Source organism: Marmota monax, unplaced genomic scaffold, assembly GCF_021218885.2.
Source record: "Marmota monax isolate L192 unplaced genomic scaffold, Marmota_monax_Labrador192_F-V1.1 WCK01_AAM20220418_F8-fsc00008, whole genome shotgun sequence".
NCBI classification, from domain to species: Eukaryota; Metazoa; Chordata; class Mammalia; order Rodentia; family Sciuridae; genus Marmota; species Marmota monax.
Window position 1 is genome coordinate 25,107,042 of NW_026694432.1, and position 22,664 is coordinate 25,129,705.

The window sequence follows — 22,664 nt, forward strand, 5'->3', positions numbered from 1 at the left end:
CCCTCCACTGTATAACCCTGAGGGTCTCCTTCCATTACCGTGCAATTTACCTTCTCTCTCCCTTTCCCTCCCACCTCTCATCCCTGTTAAATGTTAATCTTCTTCTCCTGTTCTTCGTCCCTACTCTGTTCTTAGTTACTTTCCTTATATCAAAGAAGACATTTGGCATTTGTTTTTTAGGGATTGGCTAGCTTCACTTAGCATAATCTGCTCTAATGTCATCCATTTCCCTGTAAATTCTATGATTTTGTCATTTTTTAATGCAGAGTAATACTCCATTGTGTATAAATACCACATTTTTTTTATCCATTCTTCTATTGAAGGGCATCTAGGTTGGTTCCACAGTCTTGCTATTGTGAACTGTGCTGCTATGAACATCGATGTAGCAGTGTCCCTGTAGCATGCTCTTTTTAGGTCTTTAGGGAATAGACCAAGAAGGGGAATAGCTGGGTCAAATGGTGGCTCCATTCCCAGCTTTCCAAGAAATCTCCATACTGCTTTCCAAATTGGCTGCACCAATCTGCAGTCCCACCAGCAATGTACAAGTGTACCCTTTTCCCCACATCCTCGCCAGCACTTGTTGTTGTTTGACTTCCTAATGGCTGCCAATCTTACTGGAGTGAGATGGTATCTTAGGGTGGTTTTGATTTGCATTTCTCTGACAGCTAGAGATGTTGAGCATTTTTTCATGTACTTGTTGATTGACTGTATGTCCTCCTCTGTGAAGTGTCTGTTCAGGTCCTTGGCCCATTTGTTGATTGGGTTGTTTGTTCTCTTATTGTCTAATTTTTTGAGTTCTTTGTATACTCTGGATATTAGGGCTCTATCTGAAGTGTGAGGAGTAAAGATTTGTTCCCAGGATGTAGGCTCCCTATTTACCTCTCTTATTGTTTCTTTTGCTGAGAAAAAACTTCTTAGTTTGAGTAAGTCCCATTTGTTGATTCTAGTTATTAACTTTTGTGCTATGGGTGTCCTATTGAGGAATTTGGAGCTCGACCCCACCGACTGTAGATCGTAGCCAACTTTTTCTTCTATCAGACGGCGCGTCTCTGATTTGATATCAAGTTCCTTGATCCATTTTGAATTCACTTTTGTGCATGGCGAGAGAAAGGGATTCAGTTTCATTTTGTTGCATATGGATTTCCAGTTTTCCCAGCACCATTTGTTGAAGATGCTATCCTTCCTCCATTGCATGCTTTTAGCCCCTTTATCAAATATAAGATAGTTGTAGTTTTGTGGATTGGTTTCTGTGTCCTCTATTCTGTACCATTGGTCCACACGCCTGTTTTGGTACCAGTACCATGCTGTTTTTGTTACTATTGCTCTGTAGTATAGTTTGAAGTCTGGTATCGCTATACCGCCTGATTCACACTTCTTGCTTAGCATTGTTTTTGCTATTCTGGGTCTTTTATTTTTCCATATGAATTTCATGATTGCTTTCTCTATTTCTACAAGAAATGCCATTGGGATTTTGATTGGCATTGCATTAAACCTATAGAGAACTTTTGGTAATATCGCCATTTTGATGATGTTAGTTCTGCCTATCCATGAGCAGGGTATATTTTTCCATCTTCTAAGATCTTCTTCTATTTCTCTCTTTAGGGTTCTGTAGTTTTCATTGTATAAGTCTTTCACCTCTTTTGTTAGGTTGATTCCCAAGTATTTTATTTTTTTTGAAGATATTTTGAATGGAGTGGTTGTCCTCATTTCCATTTCAGAGGATTTGTCGCTGATATACAGGAATGCCTTTGATTTATGCGTGTTGATTTTAAATCCTGCCACTTTGCTGAATTCATTTATTAGCTCTAATAGTTTCTTTGTAGAGCCTTTTGGGTCTGCTAGATATAGAATCATATCATCTGCAAATAGTGATAATTTAATTTCTTCTTTTCCTATTTTTATGCCTTTAATTTCTTTCGTCTGTCTAATTGCTCTGGCCAGTGTTTCGAGAACTATGTTGAAGAGAAGTGGAGAGAGAGGGCATCCCTGTCTTGTTCCAGATTTTAGAGGGAATGCCTTCAGTTTTTCTCCATTCAGAATAATGCTAGCCTGAGGCTTAGCATAGATTGCTTTTACAATATTGAGGTATGTTCCTGTTATCCCTAGTTTTTCTAGAGTTTTGAACATAAAGGGATGCTGTACTTTGTCAAATGCTTTTTCCGCATCTATCGAGATGATCATATGGTTCTTATTTTTAAGTCTATTGATGTGGTGAATAACATTTATTGATTTCCGTATATTGAACCAGCCTTGCATCCCAGGGATGAATCCTACTTGATCATGGTGTACAATTTTTTTTATATGTTTTTGTATCCGATTCGCCAGAATTTTATTGAGGATTTTTGCATCTAGGTTCATTAGAGATATTGGTCTGTAGTTTTCTTTCTTTGAAGTGTCTTTGTCTGGTTTAGGTATCAGGGTGATGTTGGCCTCATAGAATGAATTTGGAAGTTCTCCCTCCTTTTCTATTTCCTGAAGTAGCTTGAAAAGTATTGGTATTAGTTCTTCTTTAAAGGTTTTGTAAAATTCTGCTGTATACCCATCGGGACCTGGGCTTTTCTTAGTTGGTAGTCTTTTGATGGTTTCTTCTATCTCCTCAATTGATATTGGTCTGTTTAGGTTTTCTATATCCTCCTGACTCAATCTGGGCAGATCATATGACTTAAGAAATTTATCTATGCCTTCACTATCTTCTAATTTATTGGAGTATAAGGATTCAAAATAGTTTTTGATTATCTTCTGTATTTCTGAAGTGTCTGTTGTGATATTGCCTTTTTCATCCCGTATGCTAGTAATTTGAGTTCTCTCTCTTCTTCTCTTCACTAGCATCGCTAAGGGTCTGTCGATTTTGTTTATTTTTTCAAAGAACCAACTTTTAGTTTTGTCAATTTTTTCAATTGTTTCTTTTGTTTCGATTTCATTAATTTCAGCTCTGATTTTAATTATTTCTTGCCTTCTACTTCTTTTGCTGTTGTTTTGCTCTTCTTTTTCAAGGATTTTGAGATGAAGTATGAGATCATTTATTTGTTGGTTTTTTCTTTTTTTAAGGAATGAACTCCAAGCAATGAATTTTCCTCTTAGAACTGCTTTCAATGTGTCCCATAGATTCCGATATGTTGTGTCTGTGTTTTCATTTATCTCTAAGAATTTTTTAATTTCCTCCTTGATGTCTTCTATAACCCATTGATCATTCAGTAACCTATTGTTCATTCTCCAATTGATGTATGCTTTTTCCTTCCTTCTTTTATCGTTGATTTTCAGTTTCATTCCATTATGATCAGATAAGATGCATGGTAATATCTCTACTCCTTTATATTGTCTAAGAGTTGCCCTGTGACATAATATATGATCTATTTTTGAGAAGGATCCATGTGCTGCTGAGAAAAAAGTGTAACTGCTTGATGTTGGGTGGTATACTCTATATATGTCAATTAGGTCTAGGTTATTAATAGTGTTATTGAGTTCTATAGTTTCCTTATTCAACTTTTGTTTGGAAGATCTGTCCAGTGGCGAGAGAGGTGTGTTGAAGTCTCCCATGATTATGGTGTGGTGGTCTATTAGACTCTTGAACTTGAGAAGAGTTTGTTTGACGAACATAGCTGCACCATTGTTTGGGGCATAAATATTTCTTTTTTGCATTGCAAAATACCTTTCATTTGTTTCATTTAATTATTTGTGCGCCTGGAATTCAAGAAAGGTTCAGGAGGGCAACAAGGACATCTAGACTGGAGGGTTCATTTGAAAGATGACTTCCTGTGATGATTGGCTCCCAAAAGGAAAGAGATAGAAACTGCAAAGCCAGGAAAGAGCTTCCCTTGGAAGTAGCACAGTATCACTTCTACCTTATAAAGATTCACAAGCATTTGCCCAGATTCAAGAGGGTATAGGAATACTTTCCAGCCTCTGATGTGGGGAACTGGTGACAAGGATGCATTGCTGAAAAGCAAATGGAGTGAAAGAGAATGTTGTGGCCACCTTCAGAAAATATAGTCAGTCACAGTAACATGGTCACACTAATCTTGATGACTTTTTCTTTTGCATGTCTGATTCTTAGAAATGTCCAGTGCTGTGTTGAATAGAAGTGTGAGAGTAGACACCCTTGCCTGTTCCTTTAGAAAGCATTTAGTCTTTCACCATTATGTTAGCATTAGGTTTTTCTTAAGATTCCTTGGTCAGTTAAGAAAATTCTGTTCTAGTTAATTGGGAAATCTATTGTGAATGGACGTTGTATTTGGCAAATGCTTTTTCTTTGTCATGTGAGATGATTATGTGGTTTGTGTTCTTTATTCTGTTAATAGGGTCTGTTACATTGATTTTTGTGGTAATGCCTTAAAGATTAGTTGCCATGACCTTTATGTATTTTCTTCTACAAAATACACTGGTCTGTCTGGATGTTTGAATGGATCTTTTTATTATTATTATATTATTATTATTATTATTATTATTATTATTTTAGATGTTGATGGACCTTTATTTTATTCATTTATTTATATGTGGTGCTGAGAATCAAACCCAGTTCTTCACACTTAGTAGGCAAGCACTCTACCACTGAGCCACAACTCCAGCCCTTCAGTGGATCTTTTAATCAAGTATAATAATGTAACAGTGCATCGGTCATTTGGAAAATAATGGTTCACTGGATTATGCAAATTTTTTAGATGTTGACATTTCATGGAATAACAACAAAAATCAATTATCAACTCTTATGAACAGTACTTAAGTATTTGGAAGATAGCAAGCTCACAGTGAGAGATGCAGGTTTTCCACAATTCAGATTTTCTATTGAAAGGTTGACTTTTACATTGACAACAAAATACTGTTAGTTAAAGTGACAGTCTTACTTAATTCATTTTCAAGATTATGACTTCCCTACCCTAAAGTTTGAACAGCCTATCTCAGTTCCTTCAAGTAAAAAGGGTATTCCATAAAAATGTGGCTGGTTCAGCTAACAACTCACTCACACAGGTACTTTACAGCCACTGTCATACCCCCATATGCAGCAGATGTGCTTTACTTATTCTTCCCCTTCCATCCTGTAAAATATTAAAAGAGGTGCACTCACATGGTTATTTAAATACAATAATTGTAACTACTTCATAAAGGGCATTCTTAAATGAAATCAGACCTTTTTTTTTTCCCCTGTAAACCATAAATATGTAGCAATGAAGATGACAATAACTACTTGTACATTTTTCTGTCTCCACGTTGATTTTGTGATATGATGACAGCAGTTTTATTGACCAACAGTGCACATGTCAACACAGTAAAATAGGAAGATCACATGAAAATAGTTAAGGTCCTCCGAAACGTTCTCAGGAACCTCTAGGGGTTTTGGGACCACTCTTTAAGAACCAGTATTATGGAGCATTCTTCATTTTCTTCTTTGCCTGTTTTGCTTATTGGTGCTAATCTCATTCCTCAGTTTTTTAGCCTTGAAAAAGGCTATGTAATTTTCTATTTATGATACCCTAAATATTTTCAAATTTTTTCTTTTTTTTTTTTCTTTATAGGATTAAAAAGGCTGTTTATTATAATTACTCCATTTTTCAGATCCAATAAAAGGAAGTATTTTCTGTGGGGAAAGCAAATTAACCTACTTATTGGGATAGAATTGTAGGTATCTCTGAGTCAGGTTGGCTGTTACTGTTTTAGGGTGGATGGAGGGGTAGATAGAAGGAGAAAATATCCATAAGAAGGGTATGGACTCCTCAGTTAGATTGAATACCTGGTAAATGGGAAGAGAAAGTCCCTAACCTGACAATTTATTGTAAAACATATCTGTGCTGATGCAGGAACTCCGACCCACCTGGTGCAGAGGAGTCTTGTCTTGACCTGCTTTGGGAGAGTGTTGTCTTGATGCTTTTCTCTTCCTCCTTGGAAAACAGCTGAAGAAGTCAGGGGAGAAACCCCTACTTGGTGGAAGCCTGATGGAATATGCAATCTTGTCTGCCATTGCTGCCATGAATGAGCCGAAGACCTGCTCCACTACTGCTCTGAAGAAGTATGTCCTGGAGAACCACCCAGGGACCAATTCTAACTATCAAAGTAAGAGTCAGAGTTGAATTTAACTGGGATCAGGGCAGTTTTCTTGGGGGATGAAGGAACCAAAAGAGAGATGTGTCAAAGCAGTAACTATTGACAGAAAAACCAACAAGGAGTAGCTTTACAAATTTATCATTTATGAAAAGAAAAACAAATCATCAAGGTGTATCCTTATTTCAAGAGGCTGATCGGAAGTTGATTTTACTTTACTATAAAGGTTTCTGGGATATTTTTTTTTTATTATTGTAATTTAGATACATCTTTACATTCAAAACACCTCAATTATATTTTTGCCTACTTCTGTTTGCCTACTTTTGTTTACCACAAAATGTATTTTAACCTTAAAATGAAGCCAGTGGAATTCTTAACTGCTTAGAATATTTCTTACTGACTTAAGCTCTATAACAAAGTATTTTGTTTCAATAAAGTATATTTGCCAGGCTGGGGTGGTAGCTCAGTGGTAGAGTGCTTGCCTGGCATGTGTGAGGCACTGGGTTCGATTCTTAGCACATATAAATAAATGGATAAAATAAAGATCTATCAACATCTTTAAAAAAATAAAAATAAATTAACTATATTTGCCTCAGAAGGTGGTGATTTGAGATTAGATACCTTAGTTTATGAGATCTTTCATAAATATCCAGTATGAGATGTGATAACTTCTTAGTGAGCTATTAGAATAGACACTAGAATGTAAAGTGAAGAATGTGGCAATCAAGTAACAGAAAATGCAGAACAGACTACTACTTAAGTAAGAAGGTAATTTTGAAGTCACGACATTAACTTAACATATGCAGTATGTATTTCTTCAACATAATGAAGTAATGCTTTCTGATTGTTTTCTTACCTACTTTATAAATTGGTATTTTTATCTTTTCCTTACTGTATTTAAAATATATATTTTGTTTGTGATTTACCCTTTTGGCCAAGTGTGCTAAGAAAAGATGACTTTAACTATTAACCTTTTCAGTTTCACTGATTTTTGCAGCTGTTTTTTGTACATTGAATTGCAGTGTTTGTTTTACTTTGCAGTACTGGGGATTAAGCCCAAGGAGTGCTCTACCCACTGAACTACATTCCCCAGCCCTTTTTATTTTTTTAGTTTTCAGACAGGGTCTTGATAAATTGATGAAACAGCCCTTGAACTTGAGGTCCTCCTGCCCCACCCTCCCAAGTCACTGGCACTATAGGCGTGTGCCCCCTTACCCAGCTTCCTGATATGTTTTTGATATGTCTTTGTATAAAAGATAAGAATTGATGAGGCCTTCAGCATCTATAATATTATTTTGTTACTGTTTTTAGACTTTTGAGGACTTTGTTCTGTTCATCTTTACAGATAATTCTCCTAGATGATTATTGATACCTATGGGTATATAATAGATGTTTGAATGAATAAAAATAATGAAATATTTTGTGTTAGGTCTGCTCTTAACCACTAACCAGGGCTGGGGCTGTGGCTCAGCGGCAGAGACCTTGCCTCACACATGGGAGACCCTGAGTTCAATCCTCAGCACCATATAAAAATAAATAAAATAAAATAAAGGTATTATGTCCAACTACAACTAAAAAATAAATATTTAAAAAGAAATTACTTAACCAGTCTAAGCTGTGAAATGAGGAATTTGGCTCAGTGGTCTCCAATGTCTCTTTTCATTGTAATTTAACATTTGGGGGGGGTCAGCAATTGGGTATTGAACTCAGGGGCACTCAACCACTGAGCCACATCCCCAGCCCTGTTTTGTATTTTATTTAGAGACAGGGTCTCACTGAGTTGCTTAGTGCCTTGCTTTTTGCTGAGGTTGGCTTTGAACTTGTGATCCTGCTGCCTTAGCCTCCTGAGCCACTGGGATTACAGGCGTGCGCCACCATGCCCGGCTATAATTTAACTTTTGCCAAATTTGGGGGCACTAAGTAAGTGTTTGGTGAACTAATTTAATACCTTTGATCACGAAGGAGTCACTTAATGCATTTAAATTACTGTATGTATTGGGACATTGAATTACCAAATATGAACAAATACATAACTTTCTTTATTCCTGAATTTTTGTTCAGTGCATTTGCTGAAGAAAACTCTACAGAAATGTGAAAAGAATGGGTGGATGGAGCAGATCTCTGGTAAAGGATTCAGTGGCACGTTCCAACTCTGTTTTCCATATTACCCCAGGTGAGCACTTGGCTCTTACTTTGAAGCATTGGTCATTGTGAATTTAATCAGATTCTAGTTGTTGTTAAATTGAATACATTGAACTGGAAACATTTGAAAATAAGACCTATAGCAGTATCATTTTGGAGTAGAATAGTTCTCGTGAGACAAGTTTTGACTACCTTTCTAGAATTTATTAGTAATTATTATATTATTATTAATCATGCATCAGATTCTTTGAGATCCTCAGATGTTTCCCTTGCCCCCCCTCTTTTGTAGCACTAGGGATCAAACCCATGGGTGCTATACGACTGAGCTGCACCCCTAGTCCCCCTTTTGGGGGAGGGACTAGGGATTGAACTCAGGGGCACTCAAACACTGAGCCACATCCCCAGCCCTCTTTTGTGTTTTATTTACAAATAGGGTCTCACTGAGTTGTTGGGTCTGGCTTTGAACTTGAGATCTTCCTGCCTCATCCTCCCAAGATGCTGGGATTAAGGGCCACCCTGTGCCACTCTGCCCCATTTTTTGGAGCATAAGATGTCACTTTCCCTTTTTTTTTTTTTTTTTAAGTTGTCAATGGACCTTTTATTTATTTATATGCAGTGCTGAGAATTGAACCAAGTGTCTCATTTATGCTAGGCAAGCACTCTACCACTGAGCCACCACGCCACCCCTACCCTTACTTTTTTTGAGACAGGATCTTGCTAAGTTGCCCAGGCTGGCTTCAAACTTAGGATCTTCCTTCCTCAGCCTCCCAAGTCTTAGGCTGTCTTTCCTTCCTTTCCTTCCTCCTTCTTTCCTTCTTTCTTTCTTTCTTTCTTTCTTCCCTCCCTTCTTTCTTTCTTTATTTCTCTCTTTCTTTCCTTCTTTCTTTCTTTCCTTCTTTCATTGAACCCAGGGGTGCTTAACCACTTAGCCACATCCCTAGCTTATGTTTTCATTTCCAAAGTACCCTGGCAGGTACCACTAAGATCCTAGTTTAGCAACAGTCAAGTGTAACTTTCTTAATTCCTCTTTGTGTACAAATATAAATGTTACTTGGTTGAATGCATATTATTTGAATTTTAAGCGATGAAGTCTTATATTCCAGGGGCTGGGGTTGTGGCTTAGCGGTAGAGCGCTCGCCTTGCACGTGCAAGGCCCTGGGTTCGATCCTCAGCACCACATAAAATAAGTAAACAAAATAAAGGTGTTGTGTACAACTAAAAAATAAATATTAAAAAAAAAGTCTTGGGTTGGGGTTGTGGCTCAGAGGTAGAGAGCTCGCCTACCATGCGTGAGGTACTGGGTTCAATTCCCAGCACCACATAAAAATACGTGTCCACCTATAACTAAAAAATAAATATTAAAAAAAAGTCTTTTATTCCAATTTAAAGATGTATTAATCAAAGGGATCAAGATTTTTACCACTGAGGGCAAAACAGAGGGGATCCTTGTTGAATTTCTTTAGCCCTTTGGAGAGACTTAGACTTTGAAGTCTTTTACCATTAGTGTAAAGGCAAAAGGTACGCACTACTCTGCAGACCGTTCACTGCTATGCAATTGTAGCTCATATGGTACTAGACCACTCAGGAGTTTAATAATTGCTTACAAAATAAATGAGTAAGGATCAATTTTATTAAATGCTGGGAGGTAGGGAATAATATATGGGCTGGGTCTTTAAAGTTCTGTCTTGAATGTATGTGTTTAAAATATTTAGTTGTAATCTGATTTTTGTGTGTGTGTATGGTACTAGGGGTTGAACCCAGGGCCCCATGCATGTTGCGCAAATACTGTTATAACTGAGCAACATTCCCCACCCCTTTTTCATTTTAAGACAGGGTCTCACTACTTTCCCCAGGCTGATCTTGAACTTGTTCCTCATGCCAGAGCCTCCTTAGTAGCTGGGATTATTAGGTGTGTGCTTCCTGCTCCTGGCTGTAATCTTATATTTGTAATTTAACTTGACATTACTGAGCAAACGTGGACAGAAGTGGGGAATGTCCAGGGAAGAGCATCCAGGTTCACATTATTTTTCCTGACAACTATGGGACTTCTGTTTTACCCCCTGGCCCCTTAGCCCAGGAGTTCTGTTTCCAAAGAAAGAGCCAGATGATTCTAAAGATGAGGATGAAGATGAAGATGAGTCATCAGAAGAAGACTCTGAGGATGAAGAGCCACCTCCTAAGAGAAGGTATGGATCTGTGAAAAACCCTTGTTATATCAGGATAGTAGGTTTCCTAGAGCTGAGATAGTACTAATGGAGGGACTGAAGGCAGAGAAGTGTTTTAACCCATCAGGATCCTTTTCAGATTCTGAATTTATCTTGAAAATTCAGGGGCTCTGAATTTAAAGCAACGTGAACATGTAATGTGCTCTTTGATCAAACCTATACATAATCATAGAATGGTTATTCAAAGAAAAATAGTTCTATATTTTTGTAGGAAAATGTCATGAAGTTATGTGTAGATTTCCATGAATTGGTTGAATTTTGCTCAATTTTAGTAGAGTCTCTAGTGAAAAATTAAGCCACATTACTATTCTTAACATAGGTGATTTGGATGTTTTCTGTATTTCTTTAGGCAGAGCACCTGGTTGTCCTGAAAAGTGAATCTCTCATGTACTGACTGCCTTTACTCTTTGTTATCACAGGTTGCAGAAGAAAACCCCAGCCAAGTCCCCAGGGAAGGCTGCATCCATGAAGCAGAGAGGGTCCAAGCCTACACCTAAAATTCCAGCTGCCCAGCGGGGAAAAGCTAGGCCACTTCCCAAGAAAGCCCCTCCTAAGGCCAAAACTCCTGCCAAGAAAGCCAGACCCTCACCCTCAGTCATCAAGAAACCTAGTGGTAACTCCTCAAAGAAGCCTGCAGCCAATTCAAGAAAGGAAGTGAAATTGCCTGGCAAGGGTAATAAATCCACCACGAAGAAGTCTTTCAAAGCAAAAAAGTAAATTTTATAGGAAAAAATGGGTATCATGATGAAATTAAGAATCTTATTTTATAAGGTCAGTGTGCATTTGTTTCAGTTTTGATGCTTATAAAATTACACTTTTTTTTGTCCCGTATGAACTATTGTGGGGAGGGAACATAAATAAACCAATTTAGGCATTGTTAGCTTTAGGTGCTGTTTTTGGTGCCTGCCCCTTCCCTCAGTCATTTTAATTTCTGCAATAATCCTGAACTTGCCTAAACTATATAATCTGTACTTGTCCTTTTTGCTTCCCCTACCCCAACTCCTATTGTTCCTTTTCCTCCTTCCAGTTTTATCTAAACAGTTGCAAAGATTTTTATATTTGTAGAAAGCATCAAGAACAGGATGCTGGTCAGGTGCTGGAAGTAAAAAGGAGACAGTGTAGCACTGACTTCATTGTGAAGCCTCCTCCCTGGAGACATCAGCTATGGCTATAACACTTACTCTTATTTGTAAAAATCACTCCACTAGCCCTTTATCTCCAACTGTAAACACAGAGACAACTTAGCTTTGGAAACAAGCCCAAGAGTATGAGCTCATTAGATTTTGAAAATGTACCACCTTTTTGGGTCATTTCTCACATTGATCAAACCTCTAGGTATTTTCCACTGACCCAGAGAGCATTGTATTCTCTTAACAGCAAGCACAAGTTCTCTGTACCACTTGCTTTTTGACTGAAGGAGAATTATAGAAATATATTGAATTTAATTTCTGGTGTCACCTGTGTTACCAAAAATCAAAATATATAAAATCTTCTTGATCAAATGTTAAAATATATTTTTGAATATTTGGAGCATGAGTTGTCACTTCCTGTTTGCCTTTTTTTATAAGGAAATGTTGGAGAATTACAGCATTGCTAATGTAGAAATGTTAAGTGGAAAAACATACAATTTGCTAAAATAAACTAGATTCCAGATTCATCTGTGGATATTTTTCCCCCTCCTTTCTTTCCATAGCACTTTTGATATCAAGCAAGTGGCTTCCTTTTTGAGATATTAAAAAAGAAAAAGAAAAAAAAAAGCAAATGAAGCCCTACTACCTAACCCTTTTTTATTTGTATTTGTTTTAGTGTTGTGAAGTTGTGTTAAATAGCACTAGCTTTCTACTTGAGAAATACCAATTTCTGGTTATCATTTATCTTCCCTGTGGCACTTGACATTTTAATTGTCTTAAACTTTTTGGTGTATATCTCCTGGCCCCTTGAGAGCTGGCCAGAAGCAAAAGGTGTTTGTTTTATATTCATTCCACTTGCATTGTCTCCTGGGATCCCTTCTGCAGCTTAAGTATGGCTGGGAAATGGACTTGAGAAGATTGGTTTGAAATAGATCAAAATCATGTGTGATCCCATCATGCGTTCATTGGAATTTGTGTTGCATGTAAGGCAATCTTTCCTGTTGTAAATCTTCCTTTTTTTATGTACATATATTTTGAAAAATATGAATAAACATGAAATTTTAAAAGCTGCTGAACTGTAGCTTATATTTAAAAGTTATCTAGTATATCCTCAGAAGTAGCTAAGTGTAGCCATCCCTTTGAGTCTTTTCTACTCCTGGCAATGGACATTACCACTTTCTTTTTAAGTACAAGCTCCAGTTTATTTGCTTTTAAATTCTTATGTTGATGATAAGTGATGTTTCTAGATACGTTGACCCTGGTTATTATTGATTTAAAAATTTTAAAAATCACTTTGTCGGGCTGGGATTGTGGCTCAGTGATAGAGTGCTTGCCTGCCATGTGTGAGGAACTGGGTTCGATTCTCAGCACCACATAAACATAAATAAATAAATATCCATCAACAACTAATAAATATTTTTTTAAAAAAGGAAAAAAAATCACTTTGTATTAAGGACCATTTCAAGTTCATAGAGTCCAGTTTTTCATAGTAAATGAATGCTCAATGTTCAGATAAATCCTTGGATTGGGGGGAAAAAAAAAAAATTACAGCACTGCAAAAGATAACAGACAATCCCTGGAGTTCTAATTCTAGAAAGTTTCAGTCAAGTAATAGGTCTTAATAATATGGGTTAGGTACCTGTGCTAACTGTTCTGTTTTAGGGGGCTAGGAATATAGTTCAGTTTAGAGTGCTTATGAAGAGTAAGAAATCTGCTCACTTAGCCAAGAAGTTCTGATAGACATTGTGGCTCTCAGGCTACGGTGCTCTCCTGGGATAAGCAAACTGAGGAAACCAGATAGTAGTCTATGGTAGTATTGGAGAATTACCAAGTAATTATACAGTGACCTAAAATAACAGGGTTGAATAGGTAACATTTCTTTGTAATACAAGGTCTAATATGAACAGACTTGACTGAATTAACAAACGTGACTTAATTTTGTTTCCCAGTCCTCTACACTTTTTTTTTTAAATAAATGAAAACGGAATGCATTATAATTCTTTTTTTTTTTTTTTTTACATTTATTTTTTAGGTGTAGATGGACACAACACAATGTCTATATTTTTATGAGGTGCTGAGGATTGAACCCGGGTCCCACCCGTGCTAGGCGAGTGCTCTACTGCTGAGCCACAATCCCAGCCCCATTATAATTCTTATTACACATATAGAGCACAATTTTTCATATCTCTGGTTGTATATAAAGCATGTTCACAACAATTCTCTGTATTCCTACTAAAACAAGTCCTTTCTCTTCTATGCATAGAATACAGTCACTGAAGGAGTAGGATGGGAAAATCCAGAAGCTTTAAAAACTGCCAAGGGAAGGCAATGAAGATGGCTGTTTTGAGTGATTGATTTTTTGTTTGTTTTTGTTGGTACTGGTGGTGGGGTTTTTTGTTTTTTTGCTTTTTTTTTTTTTTTTTTTTTTTGGTATTTGGAATTGAACTCGGGCACTCAACCACTGAGCTACAACCCCAGCCCTATTTTGTATTTTTTTAGAAACAAGGTTTCAGTTGCTTGGTGCCCCACTGTTGCTGAGACTGGCTTTGAACCCGCAATCTTCCTGCCTCAGCCTCCCGAGCTGCTGGGATTACAGGCAGGTGCCACTGCACCCAGCCTTGAGTGCTTGTTTTTTAATTCTGGTTTTGCCGCTTACTGTGACCTGGAACAAGTTACAGAATCTCACTGTGCCTCAGTTTCCCTTCTGTGAAATGGGAACAGTAAACTATGACTATGACAGTGTTTCTCGGATTATATGTGATAATGTGCCTTTGGAAAAAACTCAGTATTACCACTTGTTATTTAGAAGTGCCAAGTGTCCCAGCCCCCCACATGTGAAAGGTTTGGTCATTAGCATGTGGGCAGTGTTGTGAGGTGATAAAACTTTTAGGAGGTGGGGCCTGGTGGGAGGAAGTTAGGTCATTGGGGGTGTATCCTTGAGGGGATTGTGGGACTCCAATTCCTTCCTCTTTCTTTCCTTCCTCTTTCTTTCCTGGATGCCATGAGGTGAGTAGCTTCCTCTGGCATGTGCACAGGGAACTGCTCTCCTTATGGTAAACTGCCTGCCACAGGCCCAAAGGCAACAGGCCAATAAACCATGGTCTGAAACCTCTAAAACCACGAGCCAAAATAAGCCTTCCCCCTTTTTTTTTAATATTTATTTTTCAATTATAGTTGGACACAATACCTTTCTTTTACTTATTTATTTTTATGTGGTGCTGAGGATCGAACCCAGGGCCTCGCATGTGCTAGGCAAGCGCTCTACCGCTGAGCCACAACCCCAGCCCAACCTTTCCTTCTTATCAGTGCATTATCTCAAGTATTTTGTTACAGTAATGGAAAGTTGACTAATACTTCATAAGATGGCCAACCTTATGATACTTTACCAAACATACTCAAGGGACTATAGAGAAAGTTCCCTTTGCTAAGCAAAGATATAATAGTGTTATTTATGCATTTATGTACAGTATCAAAAGAAAGTGAGTTGTAAGCTGGGTGTGGCGGCACACCCCTGTAAAGCCAACAACTTGGGAGGCTGAGCAGAGGATTAGGTTCAAGACCAGCTGTAGCAACTTAGTAAGATCCTATCTCAAAATAAAAGACCCTGTCTCAAAAAAATTGAATTGAGAGTTCAATTCCCTACTACTAAACAAAGAAACAAACCAAAAAACCTTATTAAAATTAATTTTTTTTTTCTAACAGGGAAAAAAGCCATCAAAGTTAAAGATCTTGTGAGAAATGACAAAACTTCTCGGGGAATACTTTAATGGTCTTTTTCCAAGAAAGACCAGAATTTCTCTTTCATGGATAAAACCAGAATTTTTGTTAACCCCAAACAGAGTTAAGGTAATTAATATGATTTTTTTCAAAATTTTTTTTTAAATTAAAATTTCTCTTAGAAGGCTAAACTGCAGTCATTAGTGAATATGGTTGCCTTAACTTCTTTTGACATATCAGTCTGATGACAGAATCTCAGTTTGAGAATAATTTCATAAACTCTTTAAAGTAGCTTTTTTTAAATTTTTTTTAATTTTTAAGTTTTAGGTGGACACAGTATCTCCACTTTACATTTATGTGGTGCTGAGGATCGAACCCAGTGCCTTGTGCTTGCTAGGCGATCACTCTACCACTGAGCCACAACCCCAGCCCTTTAAAGTAGGTTTTAACAAAAAGCAAACTATGACTACGGCGTGCAAAATTAGGTAAATCAGGAATTATGGAAAAATAGCAAAGGTATTGAAATATTTAGCTCTTGTTCTCATGTAATTTTTCTGTTAATTATACCCAATGGACAAGATTAAAACACATCTCTTGGGGCTCGGATTGTGGCTCAGTGGTAGAAGGCTCGCCTAGCATGCGTGGGGCTCTGGGTTCAATCCTCAACACCACATTAAAAAAAATAAATGAATGGAATAAAGGCATTGTGTCCAACTAAAACTAAAAAAAAAAAAAAAATCTGTTTTCTAAGATTTACGCAGGATTACACTTTCATGAAGTAAATTCACGTAGTTGGGCAGGATCAGGTTTCGTTTATGTTAATGCTTCTGTTTTATTATTAAAGCGAGGTCTTCATGTGTCTCAGCAATGGTATTTTTTTTTTTTCTTTTTTAGGTTAAGGAGTTAGCAAACAGTCCTTCTCTCGGCACCTGCTGAGGTTCATTTATCAAATGAGCCCATAAGCAGTTTCAGAGTGTAAGAAACACTGACAATGATGAGCTGGAGTTGTAGCTCAGTGGTAGAGTGTTTGCCTGGCATGTTTGAGGCCCTGGGTTTGATCTTCAGCATTGCATATAAATAAATAAAATAAAAGATCCATCGGCGACTAAAATATATATGTATATATATATATATATATATATACACACACACACACACATACACACACATACATACATACACACACACACACTGCAAATGAGTTCACTGAGCCACCAAGTGAGTACAGAAGCCACTTAACTATTGAAGTAAACAGAAAGTCACAGTTGGAAGGGACCTTGAATGATCTAAACTTTTCACCCTATGTTTCCCTGCCTCGTGTACAACACAACCACCACCTATTATTCAGTATATCTTTTTAAAAACAATGGCATAAGACAAAGAAACCAACCAAAATCCTACAACTTTGATTCTAGAAAATCAAGAGAATCTTTTTTTAATAAGCTCTGGGCTTATATCATGAAGCTGCCACAGGAAGTTCCAGAATGGGGCTTTCTATACAACTAGATACTGGCTTAGTAATCATGAGCTAGAATGTTAGAAGTCCCAGCTCTTAGACAAATTCTGAAGGAAAGAAATCTCAGCACCCTGCTGTCTTGTTACCTGTTTTGATTTGCCTAAAACCTAGAGTTTCACAACATCCTTACTTACCTATTTCACTGTTCAAGAGCTTTTGCTTTTAATGAAATTTTTCTTGTGATAAGCTCATTCCCTTATGTTCTGTTTGTGTAACTCAAACTTGGCCAATACATTGTATAGAGGAAGAAATTTTCATTAATTCCAAATTGATCCTGGTTAGTATACCACTTAGCATCTAGCACGTTGTAGCTGTGGTTCTGCACGGTGATTCTTGGGGAGTGTGTCAGTTACCATTTGTGTGTCCTTGCCCGCCCCCCCCCCCCCACTCAGTTTTCCTGAGCCTTGATTTTGTCATATGTAAAATAATGGGCTTTGAATCTATAATCCTTACTTTTTCAGAATAACCACAGAGAAGCAATGTGGGAGTATCAAACAACCTCGTTGGCTGCACTACAGTTAGGGATGCGTTTCAGAATATTAGGAAAAACAGTGTTTTCGGGGGTGTTATTGTGGTGGTGGTGCTGGGGATGAAATCCAGGCCCTCATATGTACTAAGCACCTTCTATTACTACATGCCCAGCACTAAGACTGAATTATTTTTAAATAAATGAGCCCAAATATCCAATTTTATGAAGATTCAGTTTTTGTTGTTTACCATTTGTTGTAGTTTCTCACCCAGATAAATTCTCAAAAACACACGAAAGGGAGCATTAACTTTCAGAAGTAAGTAAGTTTAGCTAACTTTCCCAAATTGAACAAATTCTAAGTCCTCCTTAGTGATTTTGCACACTGATAGTCCAGGCAGCAAAACCTGGCAAGAAGGTTCAAGATTATCATACCATATGCCTACCTTCCTGCCTTGTGAGTTTTTTTTGTAAATCTAAGGACACTTTACCACTGAGCTACATCCCCAGTCCCCCAGCCCCTTTTTTGTTGTTGTTCTTTTGTTTGTTTTTTGAGAAGTGATCTCACTGAGTTGCCGAGGCTGACTTCAAACTTGAAATCCTTCTGTCTCTGTTTCCTGGTTGACTGGAGTTAGAGGCATGTACCACCAAGCCTGGAGAAAACACACATTATTAGGAACTTACCTAGTAGAAGATAAGAAAGGCGGGGGAAAGGAAGAAATAAACACAGCACTGAATTTAAAAATCCAGGGAACAAGCAGGTGGTGCATGCCTGTAATCCCATTTGCTCAGGAGGCTGAGTCAGGAAGATTGCAAGTTTGAGGACAGCCTCAGCAGTTTAGCGAGGCCCTAAGCAACTTAGTGAGACTGAGTCTCAATAAAGAGGCTGTGATGTGGCTCAGTAGTTAAGCACCCCTGGGTTCAAAGAAAAACCCCACAAAGCATGAGAACTTACCCCAATTAGATTATGATCAAAAAGTCTATATAGATCAATCAATCGATAGATAGAAATAAATATACAGTTGCCAATACAGAGATCTATATGTGCTGGCAAGGATGGAGAAAAGGGGCAACTCTTTTACACTATTGGGATTGTAAATTAGTACAGCCATCATGGAAAACAGTACAGAAGCTCCTCAGAAAACTACATGCACCTATAGTTTTAGCTACTCAGAAGGCTGAGGCATAAAGATCCCTTGAACCTGGGCCAGCTTGGGCAACAGTGAGACCCAGTCTCAAGAAACCCTAGCTGGGCATGGTGGTGCATGCTTGTAATCCTAGCAGTTTAGGAGGCCAAGGCACAAAAAGTACAAGTTTGAGGCCAGTCTGGGCCACTTAGACCCTATCTCAAAATAGAAAAGAACAAGAACTGGAGATGAAGCTCAGTGGTAAAGCACCTCTGGGTTCAGTTCCACTGCAAAACCAAAAACAATCAACCAGCCCTAAAAACTACTATCTGATCCAGCTAGATGTCAAGGAGATCCCCTCACTCCCATGTTCATTGCAGCATTATTCGCAGTAGCCAAGATACGGAGTCAACTGAGGTGTCCATCAACAGATATAGTGGTATATACACACTATACTAGTCATAAAAAAAAAATAAAATCCTGTTGTTTGTAGCAACATGATTAGAGAGGACATTATACATTATTATGTAAGGTGAAATAAGCCAGACAAATGCTGCATGTTCTCATATGTGGGATGCTTAAAAAAGTTGATCTCATAGAATTAGAGGCCAACAGGTTGGGGAGGGTGGTTGTTGGGGACAGAGATGCAGTTAGAGGAATATGCCTGGGGTTCTATAGCACAGCAGGGTGACCATAGTTAAAAACATTGTGCATTTCAAAATAGCTAGTGAAAAGGATTTTGAAAAGAAATATTAGAGGTAGTACATATGCCAATGGTCCTGATTTGATAATTAATTACATATTGTATACATGTATCAAAATATCACATTGTACCCCATATGAAACTACTATGTGTCAATTAAAAGATAATAAAAAGCCAGGGAGCCAGGAAGAGAAAGAAGCCAGGTGGGCTTCTTAGCTGCGGCCACCAAAGGTCTAGGCAGTCACCAGTTGCCCCCTGGACCACATATGGAGCCTCAGCTGGTTTCTTTTTCAGTGTGGATGTAGAGCAGGGATTCACTGAGAACTGAAACTACTTGATATGCAATTTTTAAAAAACTCCATTAATTGTTACCAGTTTGCTGGGTGTCGTCGTGCACACCTAGTAACCCAGCTACTCGGGAGGCTGAGGCAGAACGATCGTGAGCTCCAGGCTAGCATGGGCAACTTACTGAGACTCTGAAAATAAAAACTTGAGTGGTAAAGTGCCGGGTTTCAATCCCCAGTACTGGGAAGAGTGGGTGGGGAAAGAGGGAGAAGGGGAAGGGGGGAGGAGGAGGAGGAGGAAAGAGAAGAGGAGTCAGTATTAGTCACTGTATCAGTTTGCTCAGTCGGCCTTAACAAGCACAAGAGACTCCACTCTGAACAGATACTCATGGTCTCACAGTTCTGGAAACCAGAAGTCCAGGACAACAGGACCCACAGGGTTGGTTCTTTCTGAGTCCCTGAGGGAAGGGTCTGTTCCAGGCCTCTCCCCTTGGCTTGCAAATGGCCATTTTTCTCCCATCGTCACATTGCCTTCCCTCTGTGCCGGTTAATGTCCAAATTTCCTCTTATAAGGACACCAATAATATGAAATTCAGACCCACACTGATGACCTCATTTAATTTAATCACTTTAAAAAAAAATTTTAGGTGGACACAATATTTTTATTTTACATTTATGTGGTGCTGAGGCTCAAACCTAGTGCCTCCTGCGTGGAAGGCAAGCACTCTACCACTGAGCCACACCCCAGCCCTAATTTAGTTCTTTAAAAACCTCTGTGGTTAAATTTCAAGATATTGGAGGTTAGGACTTCAATGTATGGATTTGGGGGAGAAGGGACACCATTCAACCCCTAATTTAAAACACCAGTGATCTGCATCACCTATTTTAGGGGGACAGTGTTGTGGGTAAGTTGCAGAGATAGCCATCAGGATGCTCCTAGGAGAACAGAATGGCTGTGCTCAAGGGGAAAGTTACTATCATCAGGAGAGGGAGTTACCAGGGGGATGGAGGCAGTAGCGTGTGCTGTGCACAGTGGATGAGCAGGAGCTGCTGCTGGGCCCAGGCCCGCTGCGAACGCACTCTCTTGGCTCCAGTTCCCAGTCCTATTGTTGGAGATCAGCTTCTCACTGATGTGCTGCTGCTTCCCACTCACATTCGTCAGCTGGCAATTCCAGTGCCAGAGTCCGGGATTTGAGAGAAAAACAAAGATTATGATAGCAAGCTCACACCTGTGAGGTTTAGTAATTGTCGTTGACTCATCAGGAAATACCATGACATGGCGTGTGTGCTAACGTGTTCAGCAATCATGACTCTTACCCCACCCCATCTTCCCTTTTTTTGTCATTCCCTTCCCTGCTTAATATGGGAAACTCCTTTGGGCTTCCTGCACAAGGTGAGTCATTAATCCAATGGTTGAAGCAGTGGCTCCTGAGAGCCGTCCTGCCATGAATGGCAGATTTAGATACATATGCCTGGCCTGGGCGGAACTAGGTTGGCTTGCCCAGGAGACAGATGACTGACATCACTGAGTTCAACTTCAACATAAACCTTTGAGCTTATACCTCTAATGTACTTTTACTTGGGAGAGGGTACCAGGGATTGAACTCAGGGACACTCAACCACTGAGCCACATCCCCAGCCCTGTTTTGTGTTTTATTAGAGACAGGATCTCACTGAGCTGCTTAGTGCCTTGGTCAATTGCTGAGGCTGGCTTTGAATTCGCAATCCTCCTGTCTCAGCCTTGTGAGCCGCTGGGATTACAGGCATGCACCACTGCACCCGGCTGCATTTATTTTTCCACATAGGACTTTTGTGGTATTTTATGTTCTGTTGTAAATTTGTGTCACTGGGACCTAGCACAGTTCCTGCCACTCCTTCTGAAAAAAAGACTTAAAAGGCAAAATTCTCCCTCTGGGTTTAGCTCTTCATCATCTGAATTTAATTCTTTGGATTTTGTCACTTTGACCTGAAACAAATTCCAGTCATTGTTTTTAGAATTGCTTGTATCTGAGTAAATTATATGTATCAGAAACTTGTTGGTGTTGGTATTTAATAACAGTTCCTTGTTTTGCTTTCTCTACATAGTCTCAAAAGAGGGACAATGGATTTAGTAATTAGTGTGACCTCTTAAATTTTAAATGCTTTTAAAAAAAGAGTTGTAGAGGTGAGTTTGTTTTTTTTTAAAGAGGTAAAAGGAATTGTCCCTTTAACTTCTGAGTTTCTGAGTTTCATAAATTGGATTTTCTGAGAGCAAGACCAACCTACAAACAAACCTTGTTCCTTCTAGGTCCTGGGCTGGAGGCTGGCAGTGGTGAGGCCACTTGACACATGGATTCAGTAAACCCTTGCTGTTCAGTCACATACAAAAGAGACTCAAGAATAAAAGCAAAGCCTAATATCAGCTAGTGTTTGCTGAGCGCTTCACTTACCATGCATCAGTGCTGTGCCAGCTTTTTGCCCCCATTAACTCCTCTGAATCCTTACATGGCTGTGAGTCAGGGTGGTGACACCACTTTACAGATGAGGCCCCTGAGGATCAAAGTGATTAAGGTGTTTGCCTAAGACCCCACTTCTAGTAAAAGGAAGTGCCTAGATGTGGAACATGCCAGGACAATTACATCTCACTGCGGCCTCTGGCAGGGTTTCCAGGTGCCCAAGGAGACAAGGGGAATGCCTAGTATGGCCTAAGTGGCTCAAACCTGCCCGGACCCCGAGGTCCCTAGACCCAGATCCAATTTCCCAAATTAGCCTCTCTTACGGGATGCCTCTGCCTCTGCCCGGGCACGCAGGCTTTGGACACTTGTGTCCTGGCTTTTCCGTGGTGTGGCACATGGACAGTTTACGGCGTTTTCTGCAGATTTCAGGTTTAATACGCCCCAAAGGCTTGGCTGACTCGAATTTTCTCTTTAATTTTTGGCACCTACAGGGAGCCTGGCCTGATGCAAACAAAAACGCTCTCCCGCTCAGCGCTGTGGCTGACACTGGCTGGATTCGCTTTCCCATTTTCCTCATCTAAAGTGGATTTCCCTGTAACTCAAAGGACAGGTTCAGTCAATCCTCTTATGAGAACGGCCAGCCGGGAAGAGGATGCCCGACACCCCTGCCCCCGGCCGTCTTGGGGCAGAGGGAAGGTGAGACTGGTCCAGCTGCCCAGGAAGGCCGGGTCAAAACCACCATCACAAAACGCCTACTGAGAGCCGGCTCTGTCCAGCGCCGAAGGACTCTGTGCAGTGAGTGAAGACTGGCCCGGGTCAGGGACGGCTTTTCGGTTGAGGCACTGGAGAGTCGCCATCTGGATGACAACCCTAGCCCAGACAGAGG

At 39.2% G+C, this 22,664-nt stretch overlaps 1 protein-coding gene across 6 annotated transcripts in view; it reads left to right on the top strand.

Annotated features, from left to right (window-relative positions):
- Hp1bp3 (heterochromatin protein 1 binding protein 3) overlaps nt 1–12,600 on the top strand; it is a 42,876-nt gene extending 30,276 nt beyond the window's left edge. For 5 of the 6 annotated variants that reach the window (XM_046418859.2, XM_046418862.2, XM_046418860.2 and 2 more), the window contains 4 exons: nt 5,886–6,045; nt 8,095–8,206; nt 10,248–10,361; nt 10,820–12,600. In XM_046418859.2, coding sequence (XP_046274815.1) covers nt 5,886–6,045; nt 8,095–8,206; nt 10,248–10,361; nt 10,820–11,117 — 684 coding nt within the window. In that variant the 3' untranslated portion in view covers nt 11,118–12,600. Of the gene's footprint in view, nt 1–5,792; nt 6,046–8,094; nt 8,207–10,247; nt 10,362–10,819 lie in introns of those variants that run through there. The other variant, XM_058571094.1, reaches the window with a different exon arrangement.
- The last annotated feature ends 10,064 nt before the right edge of the window (nt 12,601–22,664 follow it).